Source organism: Oryzias latipes, chromosome 24 (assembly GCF_002234675.1).
Source record: "Oryzias latipes chromosome 24, ASM223467v1".
Taxonomy (NCBI): Eukaryota; Metazoa; Chordata; class Actinopteri; order Beloniformes; family Adrianichthyidae; genus Oryzias; species Oryzias latipes.
Window position 1 is genome coordinate 20,180,896 of NC_019882.2, and position 14,351 is coordinate 20,195,246.

At 40.8% G+C, this 14,351-nt stretch overlaps 2 protein-coding genes across 2 annotated transcripts; both read right to left on the bottom strand.

Moving 5' to 3' along the window:
* Positions 1 to 6,777: 6,777 nt before the first annotated feature.
* On the bottom strand, positions 6,778 to 8,698 carry grem1 (gremlin 1, DAN family BMP antagonist). Its single transcript, XM_011492048.2, has 2 exons — positions 8,605 to 8,698; positions 6,778 to 8,508 (listed from the first exon to the last, which is right to left on the bottom strand). The coding sequence occupies exon 2, from the start codon at positions 8,498 to 8,500 to the stop codon at positions 7,961 to 7,963; it is 540 nt and encodes a 179-aa protein (XP_011490350.1). The 5' UTR covers positions 8,501 to 8,508; positions 8,605 to 8,698; the 3' UTR covers positions 6,778 to 7,960.
* A 73-nt stretch (positions 8,699 to 8,771) lies between these two features.
* On the bottom strand, positions 8,772 to 12,281 carry scg5 (secretogranin V). The gene is made up of 6 exons (XM_023953218.1): positions 12,163 to 12,281; positions 11,716 to 11,943; positions 11,352 to 11,501; positions 11,108 to 11,220; positions 9,418 to 9,471; positions 8,772 to 9,311 (listed from the first exon to the last, which is right to left on the bottom strand). Exons 2-6 carry the CDS (start codon positions 11,933 to 11,935, stop codon positions 9,195 to 9,197), a joined length of 654 nt encoding a protein of 217 aa, XP_023808986.1. The 5' UTR covers positions 11,936 to 11,943; positions 12,163 to 12,281; the 3' UTR covers positions 8,772 to 9,194.
* Between the last annotated feature and the right edge of the window lie 2,070 nt (positions 12,282 to 14,351).

The window sequence follows — 14,351 nt, forward strand, 5'->3', positions numbered from 1 at the left end:
GTTCTTCAGTTGTGGTTCTTTTGTTGTGTGTCTCTTTAAAACTTGCTTGTGTGACTCCATCACCCGGGTTTCCCAGCGCAGCCCAACCATTGAGAAACTGTTTGTTCCTCCAAACTCCTGCTAGCGCGAGAACAAAGGATTTCCTCTGGTCTTTCTTGTCCTTGAGCATGCCTTCATGACGCCATTCTGCATGCCAGTCGGCCAGAAACCCTCTGAATACAATGCTTACACTGCAAGTGTGTGTTTTTGTGTGTTCAGAGAGCAGTCTTGCCTCTGATACTAGCCTGGCGCCTCTCAGATCCAGCGCCTAATCCCTCTGCCCATCATGTCTGCCATTGTTGTGAGACCATAGCTTTCCACTTGTGCAATCTCCAGACCTCTTGCATCTCTGGAGATCTTTAACCTGTTCCCCGGTATCACCTGTGCACCCGTGTGGCCCTTAGATGTGTGCTGCAGACAGCTTTCTTCTCCTCTCAGCGCAGCTTTATCTTATCGGGCCGTCTCCTCAAACCAGCGTGCGATGGGCACGGCCCTCGGCAGCTTCCTTTTGTTACCTCAGTCTGTTTGGAAAGCCCTCATGGCGGCTTCCAGGCTCGGCTTTTGTCCTTCTTCACTCTCTGTGTGTTTCCGATTCGATGGCATGAACTCCTATGTTGTGGTTTCCTCTTAACTGAAATAACCTCTTCAACTTTCTGTAAGTGTAAACGTCTGTGAGCATTCTCGCTGATTTTTTTTTCCCTCATAGAAGATTTTAATAATTATGACTGTCTAATTATGCTAAATGATCAATATACTGAGATGATCTACAGGTTTTTATGTCACATTAATGTCACTGCTAGACTTTCTGAGGCACTTTAATGAACTTTGACAGAAAACATCTTTCAGAAAGAATCACATCAAGCTGCCATCAGAACGAAAAGCTGTCAGTCTGTATCCACACACGCAAAACCAAGAACAGTAGAAAATCTTCCCAAGAGTGACCAACAAACTAAGAGGGCCCCGAGAACCAACCAAAGACTTAACCAGAAAACCACAAGGAAGCAGACAGACATGGAACAAGCGGGAGGCTTCATTTCGTTCATTGACAGATCATCAACCACCACAGAAACAAAACCTGCAAGAAGAAACTGCAGACAACAAAGGCAGGAACGTTTTTTGACAGATCTTCACGAGCTGCGTGTTCCTCACGCATATGTGCAAAAATACTAGAAATGCAGAAAAAAAACACAATTTAGCAATTACACTGTTTCCATTAAATCGTTTATTATGTGAATTAAGACAAACCAACTCACGCGATACGTCATTCAGAAACATGGCGACGGATGTGAACAATACTTTGATTGACAGCAGATACATTCACATTTCTGCCACGGCTCTAGCGCTCATCATCATCTATCAAAGGAGACGACGGCGTCTTATTCAGGCCGAGGAGCGGCGAGCTCTTTACACGTGGGAGCGGCAAAGGATAAGGGGATTTTGGGAAATGGTGATTTTACAAAGGAGCTGTGGATCCAACCATTCCACACGACAGGCTCAACTTTTGAGGATCTGTGATGCTGTGGGACCTCTTGTGGCGGCCGCCGTGCAGCGCCCAAGGTCACTTTACTCGAAAAAAGTTTTTTTTCCTTCCAATTTGTCACGTTTCCATTAGGCAAAGTTATTATCACAAATCCAATTTGCACAATTTCCCACTCAATGGAAACGCAGCCACTGTAAATAACCAGGAATAACCAGGTTTCAGATTGAAGGAGCAAATACTTTTTCAATGGCAGGAAATATTTAAAAAGTCACTTCTGAAAAAAGCCAGCTTTTGTTTTTTGATGTTGTCTTCAACTGTCTGAATTAACCTCTACATATTGTATGAACCTCACTCCCCTTAATTAGCATCAACTTGAACAGGAAACGCATGGAAGACATTTGCTTTGTACAATTGTAAATACATTCAGGCGCCAAGGTTTATTCATGTGATAAACAATGATATAAAAATACTTTTATCCTTTTAAACGTTTTGTGTGTGAGATGTAACCTCAGGTCTAACATGATGGTGAGATCCTTTTAGGAAAACCTCTACCTTTAGAGATCAGGTCTGGAGATTCTCCACTTGTGAGCTAGCAAAAGTTCAATCCTACCACCCTTTACAAAGGTCAGAGGTCATTTCCACAGAGGACCCACGATGCATCCGAAAGTTGAATAAAAGTTAATTTTTTAATGTTTCCATAGCAACATCATGCAAAAAGTTAAGGTTGAGAACACCAAGTTCTGTGTCTCTCTTCAGCTTTTTATCCTCTGAGCTTTGCTGTTTGTTGTGGAGTCTGGAAGAGGTGATTTATGAAGAGCATCAGCCCAAAGTCCTCGTCCAAAACCTCTTCAGGACCTTCACTGAACAAACTTTGTGATGACAGCAGCTGATTCTTCTGAAAAAGGCAGAGATCTGTCCCCACAAACAGCAGAAAACCAGAACAAATGTCATCCTGCTCACAGTTTACACAAATCCCAAAGGAAAACAGTATTCTTCTGTAATCTTATCTGGAAGATGATGATCATGCATCAGTGAAGGGGGGGGGGCAGCTTGCTCTGCAGCCTCTATTATGACTGGCTCTGCAGACTGGCTCCTCTGATCCGCTGATTGGACGCAGAGCAATGCGGAGCCGCAGGAATGGGGGGGGGGGGGTAACGGGCAGTCGCCATCTCTGGGAACATCTCAGTCTGACAGAGGGACCTGATAAACCGCCACTCGGACACAGGAGGAGCCGTTTTAGGCTCCTGACACTGTTGCTAGGAGTCGGGACTCAAAAATATTTATGGAAAGATGCAGTTAAACTCTAACAGAAAAACATTTGGTTTTAGATATTTTAAATGAAAATATTTGAGCAAAGTGGAGGAAATGGAACAATAAATGATTTCTGCAAGTTTTTTTTTCAGGCACAGTCACATCGGCATGGGTTTGTTTCCTCGGTCAGCCTCACTGGACAGGTGTGGAAGCTCACCTGAGCTCTGCTGTGCATCAAGTGAACCCTGATGACAGTTTACTTGCAAATGAACCTTGATGCATTTCATTTTATTCAGAATGCAATCAACCTGAAAGAAACCTTGAAGCTGTTTAGGACCACAGCTGCTTACATGTTCTTGGTGTAAACAGAACTCTGGGAAATCTCCTTCAGTTGTTAAATGATTTTTGGAAAATAAATGACCAGTTTTGAGAGTTTATTTTTTTTACTGATTTTTTAGTAATTAGTAATTTACTGATTTTTTACGGTGTTATCTACAGAGCAACAAAAATGAATGTTTTGATTTCTCAAAGAAAAGAACAGAGTCTTGTGGAGCATCCGAATTTACTTGAAGATGAGCCATTATATAAATGCACAAAGTTAATATTTGGACCCTTACATCATAATATTCTAACTGACGTCTGTTGTAGTTTAACCAAACATGCAAAAGACTTCTTGTTTAACCACAAACCAACCACCAACACTATAGCATCTTTTTGTAACTATGTTGAAAACTCTGATTAAAATGAATGGAATTATTTTAATGTTTTCTCCATATTACAAATGTATTACTTTCTAAAGTTTAAATCACGTTGATCCCATTTATTGACACAGAAAAATTGGTTTTGTTATTATTATTTTTCATGTGCAGCAGTTTTGACAGCTCTGTCATAGCTGTTCATTGTGGGGTTTTTTCTGAGGGAAGTTTCTGGCATTTTCTTCTCAGATTTCAATAATCCTGAGGTGCCCGAGCTTGTTGGACACATGTCCATCATCTCTTCAAAAGCCTAAAAATGTTCCTTTTTGTCACAGTAAACACTAGATAAACGTCCAGATAGGGATCAGGAAGATGTAGAAAAGACAGATTCCTGTCTCAGACGCTCAGCTCCTCTCAGGGAAAACACGGTGCTCTTCCTGAATGTACCTGCCCTTTTATGTTATGACTCTATTTTAATCCACGTCGATGTTTTAGATTTATAATAATCCTTTGTGTCATTTTTATGAAGAATTAGCAGATTTCTTGTGTCCGATCAACCATTGCAGACTTTTGCAGAAACTGATAAGGAGCAGCTGTTCGTGGTCGTAATTATAATTACTGTGCATTTTAAAAGTAGCTGCTTTCCTTAACAAAACAGGCAATGGCTGCTTTAAATAGACCAAATGTTTGTCATGCAAGAAAAATACAACCAGGCAGGGCATGAAAGGAGCACGCTTCTGCATCTCAGGCTATTGAACTTTGGTGACCCTTTGTTTAATATGAAGACTTTTCCGGGAAAAACAACTCAGAATTCTGCAACTGTTCCTTTTTTACATTCTCACTATTCTATACAAAGACTTTGAACTGACAAAAACCAAACCAAAGCTCACAATCCTCACAAAAGATTTGTTCTTTAGTGGATACTACTACAGTACTACAAAGCTTTTATTTATTTTGTATCATGTAAAACTTTAATTTATTATTTGTGATGTTATAATACAACAGACACATTTTGGAGTTTATGTAATTACGGTAAATTTGGATCTGATCATAGGTAATGCGGTTCATATAATTAGGTTTAAACTGCATTTCAACAAGGAGAGACAGTAGGAATGCCTGTTCAGGTTTATTAGTATTACAGCATAAAGTCCATTAGCTTTGGCAGTCAGGTTCTGGGTCGGTGACGTCTTGCTTTCTTGGGATAAAATCGAACCTTAGATGCATAAACCCCAGAGCCTTAAAGACTGATCGTGGCCAGAACATGACGAAGCATCATTACAGGTGGAGAACAGGGTGGAGGAGAGCCAGAGAAGCGTCTAGATCAGGAGTGGAAAAACATTTTGACTCGTGGGCCACAAAGAAGCGCCGGACCAGACGCAGATGCGTGGTGGAGTGTTTTGGTAATCTACCTCATAAGAGAACGAAGTAACGTAGAATGTAGGAAAAAAACACGCTTTAATTTGGATTGAAAATTAATATATATCAATTTTGAAACAGAACACTTTGGAGTTTGATTTCAAATTGGTGGCTTTTGTTCTCATTTTAGTGCCAATTGCACCAACGCAAATTTGGAGAATTGAATGCTGCGTTCATGTGCTGTTGGAATAATCGGAAAAATGACTGCCCAATTCGAAAAAACATATATGAACATCAGAGAAACTACAATCTTCAAACACTACAGCATAACTTTCTGAACCTAAACAAAGATCAATGTATGTAGTGCACCATCTATGGGGAGACACCTGAATTAACGGGAGAATAAAACGTTAAGAATTATTGTCATAATTAACTCCAGTTTGGGGAGGCCAGATTGAATAGTTTATTCGGCCTTTTATGGCCCCTGGACCGTCATTTGTCCACCCCGGTCTAAAATGAAGAGAGAGAGAGTCAACCATTCATGAATTTAAAGGTAAACGTATGATTATGATTGGCTGAGAGGAAAGGCAGGCCACTTTGCTATTGGTTCAAAGTGAAGGCCTAATTGATAAAGGTGTGTAGAGGGAAAGAACAGTCCAACCTGGAAGTGAGGCCGATCTTTCTTATAGAATCTGAGCCAAAACTTTACTTTTTTATTTCGTTTCACTACCTAAAACCTCTCAGGCACGGCCATTGTGAAAAGCAAAAGGTCAAACATGCTCAAATTACACAGAGATTATGCAGCTCAGATTCCTTCCCAGAAACAACTGGCATTAGCATGCTACATGGAGAGGATCAGGGTGGTAAAAAGTTTTATTTACTCAGTAATTACACTTGTAGTAATTTTACTAATCAGACACGCAAATGCTGTCTTAATCAACGGAGCGCATTCAGGATGTGAACAGAATATTGGTGTTCCTGAACCGTAAAACAAAACTACATTTCTTTTTATTTTGGTTAAAAAATGATATATTTTTTTTTCATTTTCTGCTGTTTTTGTCCAGAATGAAAGTGAAAATAGTTGGAAATTCCTGTGTCTTTTGCTGCAGGTGAACAAATGATTTAACAATTCAAATATATTCTTGTTCCTCCTGCTTTGGGTTTGGCTTCAGTTTCCAGGACTTGGTTCTTTAGCCCTTGTGCTATCCTAGGCACTTTACCATTGGGAGTTGGGTCATCTAGACCCACTACTAGACAGTACTCCGAACCTTTTTTCTTCAATGATTTGTGATCTTCACTGGTGTCCATGGATTACATGAAATCTTTCCACCTTTATCCACATTTGTCATGAAAGGAATAACATGTCAATATAAGGGGGGGGGGGGGGGGTCATCTAAGATAGCACAAGGGTTAATTTGGTGCAAAAACAAAATCCGGTGAGAAGATGATGACAGGTCACTTCTTCACTCTGGTTTGAGTTCTGCGCCGATGTCTAGGCCCGCTGGAAGACTGAAAACAAGAGCGTCTCCAAACAGAGGCAGGAGAACGTCTGACACATACTTTCATTTCCATGTTGTCGTATTCAAAGCTGGAGGGACTTGAGAGGTTAAAGGCAGCTAAGCTGTCAGTGGAGAGAGGAGACGAGGAAGATAGATCCCAATCAGCAGCTTTTGCAGATAATTTCCTGGTCCAGTTTTCCTGGTCCAGAACAAGGGAGTGGACAGTGACCATGTCAGCCTCATTTAAGACTTTTTTTTTATCAATAAGAGCGACTATTATTGTCTGACAGTGAATACATCAGAATGGAGCAGAGCAGGGAGCTTGTGTCCCGCTCAGTGTTTTCAACGTCAAAAATATGATTCTTTCCAACAGCATTTTTTCGTCTGCACATGATGCACAACTATTTGAATAAAGAAATACTCAGAAAGGCAATTTTTTTTATCTTAAATTATTTTATATATGTCCTCCATCATAAACATTCCATAGACTTCAGAGCAAAAATAATTTATTCCCAGCCTCTGGATGAGAGCTTATCACAAAATGTGTTTTCCAAAGACCTTTTAAGTCTTTTGCAGTCATGACCTCTGACCTTTGTGAAGGGCACTGTGTTAAATCAAAGTTTAATTTTTGATTAAAATAATTTTACTAGCAGTTAAACATAAATGTGTCAATATTTAGGCTGAGACAGAATTTGTCTGAGCCAAAGTCAAAGCAGACTTTGGGACAGGACGTGTGCAAACTCTGGTTTCCATGGCAACTTACATTTACATTCACAGACAGGAAAAATAGTATATATTTTAATCAGACCGTAACGGGCATAAAATATTAAGATTGCTACGGAGCTTTGATAAAATAAAACGCCTGCAGCACCTTCAATCCCACAGGATTTCGTTGTGATGCCAAACTCTGGCATAAAATGATCATAAGTATTGATCTGTTTTAAATGCAAATACACTTTATTTCTGACCATTAAGCTGCTTATTTTTTTTATTAAATTATAACTGTTATGGACAATTTTTCAGTTTATCACAATGACAATTCCTTTGAAAATAAAATACACCCTGAGTCAAATCAGATGCTCCTGCTTGAATTTAAAATACAAGAATGTGAAACACGACATTTTATGACTGCTGTGGCTCCTTCATCCTCTACTTTTACTATCCCATCATCCAACATTTGTGTTGAATCATTTTTGTAAATCTAAATATTTAAATTCAGAGCTATACTTCAAGAACTTTGTCTCCCTGATCAGTAACTGGTGTGCAGTCTTTAAATGTATCTTAAAATGTAACCGTTCTGCCAGCAAGTTAACCCTTTCCCATCATTTTTGCTCAGTCATCGGACACGTGTGCGTTTTAGAGGAGTGGTAAAACACACAAGACGTAGTGTAAAGTCAGCAAAAAATAAATAAATACAAATTTGTACTAATATGATCACCTCCGGATCCTCAGGTTATTCACCTGCTTAGGTCACAACAAAGTCTCTTTTTCTTTTTTTTCTGATAAAAACAACTTTATGCAGATGACAGATGGAATCCTGCGCGCACGTGGACTCTTCACCAGGACCACATCGTTAAAATAATAGTTTTCTGTACATTTTTCATGCTCTGGGACCAGTCCCATCAGCCCTTTTGGCGGCTCTACCCCGCATTAACCGTCCCGCAGCGGCACTGCTTCACGCGCTGGACACGCTTCCTCCGCGTGCTGGGCGTCTGGCCCGGGCAGAAGAGCGTGTAGGTGACGGTGCTAAAGGTCCTGGGTTTACAGGCCGAGCAGGACTTGAAGGCGCTGTCGTCCTCGTACACATGCCGCGGGATGAAGAAGGAGTTGCACTGTCCGTAGCAGAAGCGGTTGATGATGCTGCGGCTCAGGCAGCCCTCCTCGCGGATGGTCTGCTTCAGCGGCTGCGTCTTGCACCAGTCCAGGCGCAGGTACCGACGCTCCGTCACGTGTAGCGCCTCCTGGCTGGACTCCAGCACCTCGTCAGTTGAGGTGGAGGACCCCGACGCGCGCGAGATGAACCTGCTGATGGGGGGCTGGAGACACCTCTCCGGTTCGTCAGGGTTGTCGTTGTTTGGATGCGGGACTGCGCTCTGGGCTGTCCCGGAATCCACACTGCTCAGCGGGGAGGGAAAGAGCGCCGCAACGGTCCAAAACATCAGCACTGAACGTGAACACATCGTTGGACCTGCGAGGAAAACAGATGGATTTTACGCACAGCGTTTACGCACGAATTACGCCCAAAGTAGGACTGTCTGTCCAAAGACACTTATGTTCGAGTTACCTGTTTGTTATCAACCCCCCCACCCCCAGGGACAGTCCGGTCAGTCAGTTCACACTTGCTCCTGTGGAGGTCCCACGGCTCCTGAAGAGACTTTTAAACGTCAGAACAAGAACCACCCCCACCCTCAAACCCTCAGCTTCTGAAAGAAAAACTCTCCCCGGACTTTGTGGATGCAGATAAATCGTTTATTTGGCTTCAGGGTACATAAACAAAACCATTTTGACAAGATCTGGTAAACAAGATACAAAGAGTGCAAAAAAAAAAAAAAAATCAAGACTCATAAACATTCAGTCACTTTTGAGCAGAAACAGAAGATTTGGCACTAAAACAGATAAAACTCCTCCATACATCTACTTTTATAAACGACACCACTGTCAGTGCAGCCCGTTCCACCAGACACTGTTGTAATCCTTACAAAGCAAAAAACGATCTTTACGACTTTAGATTATAATTTTAACACTAAAGAAAGACACTCACAGAATAAAGTTTATGGCTGGAATCAAAGCCAGCTGAAAAGTTCCAATATGTTTAACCCCTTTTATCATAAACAGTCCAAACTGCTCAGATTCATCTTCCAGTGCGAGCTGATGCTAAGCTTTGCTGGCAGCCTGTGCTTTCCCCTCTTCTTTCTCCTCAGTGAAATGGGGAACAGACTTTTTGGCGACCACTTTGTCCAGCCTCTGGCCGAGTAAGTACGGGTTGACGCTCTGAGGACACAAAATTATGTACTGTCTCACAAACCTCTGATCAAAAGCAGTGGATTATTAAAACAAATCCGGTTCAGAAAAAAGGGGAGGGGGGGGGCAGTCATACCCTCTTTCTTCTTTTGGGTCCTCCCTTAAGTTTTTGCAGCAGAAGCTCCTTATTCTGTAAAGTAAAGGAAAGCTACTGTTATAGAAGTGTTTAATTTACTATTAAAGAGCCACTCAAATCATATTTTCATCAATTTCAAAGTAGCCAAAAAAGAAAAAAACCGTCGATGACATAGTTTCTGCAGAGCGGCAGGAGTTCATTAGAAATTCACCTCTGAATTGAAAGCTGTTGGTGTGGAGCAACCTTGGCCCCCTTCCCGTCACCCATAACTGAGAGCTCTCTGTTTACACTTTCTCCCACTAGCCGTACAGTTTAGATCCAGATTCCAGCTCAGACGAGGAAAACAAAGACGTTCATGGATCTATTTGTCTGCTGTGGATTATCAGAATGGAGCACAGCAGGAAGCTTGAGTTGCCCACTGTGTTTTTCTATGTCACAGATTTTTTTCGTCTGCTCCTGATTTACCATGATTTGAACCGCAAAATGCTCTGAAATTAAATTTAAATGTAAATGCTACAACAAGATGTTAATAACACCAAAAACACCATTTTCTTTGGAAGGTGCTGCTCAGAACAAACTTCCAAACGGCATGAAGCTCCCACCAATGTGCCGACTGTAGATTTCTACTTGTGTCCAAAACTTTTCCCTAATTTACGTCTGATGTTTAGTTTGAGGGGATGTCCAACCTTGTGCACAGTTGTTATCTCCTGGTACAAAATCCTTAGAGTTATACTTTTAATTTGATTCCAATCCTGATTTGTTTTACAAACAGAAACAGATATTTACCACAAGATTAAATGATGGGGAAAAACTAAGCAAAAGATTTTTTTATGTGAAAATAGAACAAAAACAGCAAAATAAAAGATAAATGCTAAACTAGCTGAAAAAACGTTGAGATAGTAACCGATACAAATGTCAAAATTTGGTATTTAACTAAAAATGCTTAATGCTACAAATGTTTGTGACACCCAAAAACAAACTGAACTGAGGTTCCAAAAGATTTGCAAAAAAAATGAAGTATCTGCACAAAACATAAATCTAAATGATTTATTTCCTTCATTATTTCGTAGAATTTGAGATGATTTTAGATTTGTTCAGGAAGATTTAGCTTTGCTTCTGTTTTGCATGCTGTCAGTGGGCTTAGCACATTTAAATCTGCACTAAATTAACCATTTTCCTTACATTTTAAAAGCATTTTAAAATCTTTTATTGTTTTTCCCCTCTTAGTCATGTAATAAAGAATTAAATAATTTTATTGTGTGCCTTTTTTTTCTTTTTTGTTTAGCTTCATTTTTTTTAGCTAAATCAGCAACCTGTAAAATGTTTAGGCGTGTTTAGCATTATTATTTTGTCTTTTCACCTGTAAACTACATTGGCTCAGCGTTTTTCATGTTTTATCTAATTTAGCTTAATAAGCATTAAAATGTTTACTCTTCCATCTTCTGATGTCATTTTAATATTTTTAGCTTCCTTGACTTTTTTCTGCTGATGGAATAGTTTACTATATTTGTTTATGCTTAGATATTTGCAGACTTTTTTTTTAGAAATTGGTTGTAGGTTTTATTATTTTTATTGTCATTAGTGAGAAAACACATTTTTGAAACCAAAAGACAAGAAAAAAAAGCAGTAATAGGAATTTCTCTGTGCTGAAGTGACCCATCATGCCACTGCAGTCTGGCTGAACACTCACCCACTTGGTCAGAGCGGGGTTATCATGCTCGGGGTCAAACAGGTGCTGATGCTTCTGAAACTCTCGGCTGAACTCGGCTGTGTCCGGAGCGTCTTCCAGGCAGCCGTCAACCGCTAAAGACAGGAAGAGAGGCAGAGACGGGTGACATTATCCTGGCTCATCCGTCAAACCTGTTCTGTGGTCACTCTGACTCCTCTGAGGAGCTGTGACAGCCAGCCGTTGCCACAGAAACAGAGTTTTGTACCCGTCTTTCCCAGTGGACAGGGATTGGGGGGTTCAGGGTAGCTGTGGTCGTCGCTGAAGTCTTTGGGAACGTTGTCGCCTGTCAGCTCTGCCACAATGTTGGGGATGTTCCCAAAGGGGCCCAGGTGCTGCAACCCCTCATGAGCACCACCTGGTGGCGGAAAGTAGACACTGCGTTTGGGAGGAGCGCTAAGGAAATCTGCTTCAATATGAAAATGTGTGTTTACAAGACAAACGGGGTTAGTTGTTCTTTAGTTATTCGGCTCTCTAAGTGTAGACAGGTGTGTTTGTTTAAAGAAGAGCGTCGTAAACGTCACTGTGTAAAGGAATCTCATTGTGAAGGAGAATAAACAACTCTGACGGACCCTGGATGCTCTGAGGGCCCACGATGTTGATGGCCTGATGAGCCGGGTACTCCACTCGGGGCCGAGCGATGCCCAGCTGCTCCATGACGCCGTGCAGGAGCCGCTGGATGTCGGCCTCCGACACCTGGTCTGCCGTGCGGGGGCTGCGGGCCGCGCCGAGCTGCAGGCAGAGGAGCAGGCTGAGCGCCGACCACCGCGCCGAGGCTCCCATCTCTGTCATCTGCGGCTCTGAAGCAGACGCAGCTTTCAGCGAAGAGTTTATTTTGCGATCAAATGCAGACAAACATCCACGGAAACAACCATCAGGGTCGACGAAAAAAACAACTCTGATGATCTCCGCGCGGTAGATTACACTAACTACACCAATTCTTTTAATATATTTGTTTAAGAGGAGATGTTCCCGACACATTTAACTGCGTTTTCTCATAATTTTGTTCATCATCTTACCTTACTACGCCAAAGACGAAACCTGCGCTAGAGTGCTGTCAAGCTAACCCAAACGATAACATTTCAAAGTAAAATGTTACGTCACAAATACGTCTGGAAACTTGTAAAACGCATAGAATGAAACCTCTGTCTCGATATAATTATGTTTAAAAATGATTCATAACTAAAATAAATACTTGAACTTGAAATGTTATAGATAGTTTGAAGAGATTGATCTGAGTTGTTGTTTTATTTTGAAGGTGTACATCCGGAGAGCTTTGAAGCTCTGGAGGCAGTTGCTAGGAGACAAGAAATCTCTTTCTCCTATTGGCTGATAAGACTGGAAGCGAATCAGTGCAGCTGCTCTGCAGGCAGGTGCGAAATCTGATCTTTACGTCACGTTTTTTTTTTCTATCCACTGATCAAAGTTCAAGTATTTCATACACAAAAGCACCACTTAGAGTTTAAAAATCACAAGGTTTCAAGTTTGACTTTAAACATTAACACAATTTACATTAGCTTGTAATTTTTCAGCAATGTTGTAAAACTGCAATAATTTCTCTAATTTAAATAGCTAGAGGACATTTTTAGCTGCCATAAATTCTGTGCACGTTCAGATAAAGATGTTATCTAAAGATCCATCATTTAACTCTTGGATTTAAAATCTTTACAATTTTTAACAAATCTGCCTAAAATTACATTTATTTCTTTATAAAAGAAGTCAATGTGGCAGTTTCGTCAGATATGAGAAATGTATTTTCTCTTACATGTTTTGAGCCACTTTACACAAAGAAATTCCCTCACAGATGTCAAACCCCAGGACGGCCATGTCCTACATGTTTTTCCGACTAACACGCCATTGTAGCTGTTCAAAACACACCTGATCCAGGTAATCAGCAGCACGTAGGACCTGATTTCTGAGAAACCAGCAGGATGCCGGCTCTCCAGGCCTGGAGTCTGAAACCTTGTCTGGTTTAAGCAATTGCACTTAGATAATTCAAGCAATGTTCAAATTCATAAATGCTTAGTCCCCCCACCACCACCACAATTTGCAGTTAATGCATACAAAATGCATTTGCGCACATACATTTAGACCAATGTCAGCATTCCCTTGTTTTGTTTTGATTTCAATTGGCACCATACCTTATTTTTAAACTTAAGAAAGTTTAGAAACTTTTTCACAAAACATTGCTAAAAAATTATTTTGCTAATGTGCTTTTATTAGCATTAAGCTAGCTTGTAAATCACATTTTGGGATTTGGTTTGTAAAGCCAATTTAGCTCCTTGACTAATTCTTACGCAAAGTTGATTAGCTATTGTAACAAATATAAGTACAGGCAGCACAGTGTGTAGCGGTTAGCACTTTTGTCCCCGAGGGCTCAAGACGGCCCAGGTTAAAATCCCAGTTGGGAGTTCTCTGCATTTTTCTCCTTAAACATGTGTCGTCAGACTGTCAGGTTCCTCAGGTCGAGCCACTTCTGAGTCTGGGCCAAGAAGAAGAAGGTCTGGACTGTTGACCAGAGGTCCAAGGTCCCGTTTTCTGATGAAAGGAAAGTGGGACTTTCATTTGGGAATCAAGGTCTAAAAAGGTTCAGAGGAAGACTGGTGAGGAGCAGAACCCAAGCTGAAAGCAGTCAGTCATGATACGGGCTGGAATGTCCGGCTCTGGTGTTGGTAGAACGTTCTAGAAGACTACAGCATTCCTTCTGCTGAGGATCTGGATGGAGATGCAGATCTCTTCTTCCAGCAGGACCTGGCTCCTATCCAGACAGTGGAAGGATTGCAGATGAACCTGTCAGTTTAAAAAAAAAAAAAGACTTTGATCACAAGATCTGTCTTCGTTTTCCAAAATTGGTGATTTCTCCGCAGGATTGTAATTTACTGAAATTCTGTGGTTTTTATGAGCTGGAATCCAAATTTATGTCAAAACAAAACCTCAAATTAATGAAACAGTTGAGCCTGAAAATTGTATAAAAGTTTAATTTTTAAATGACACTTGATTAATGTAGTAAATATTGAATTATTTATATTTTATTAATAAAATTCTCACAAGATGTCCAACTTACAAAATAATAAGAGGACATATAGAACAGGGGTTTGAGTTTCTAAAGCTGGGCGTTGGGCTTGTGTCCAATTGGTCATTCATTTTGTATTTTCCAATTTCCATTCAAATCTTATTTCAGGTTTTATCGTGATGCGGTTGTTATGAA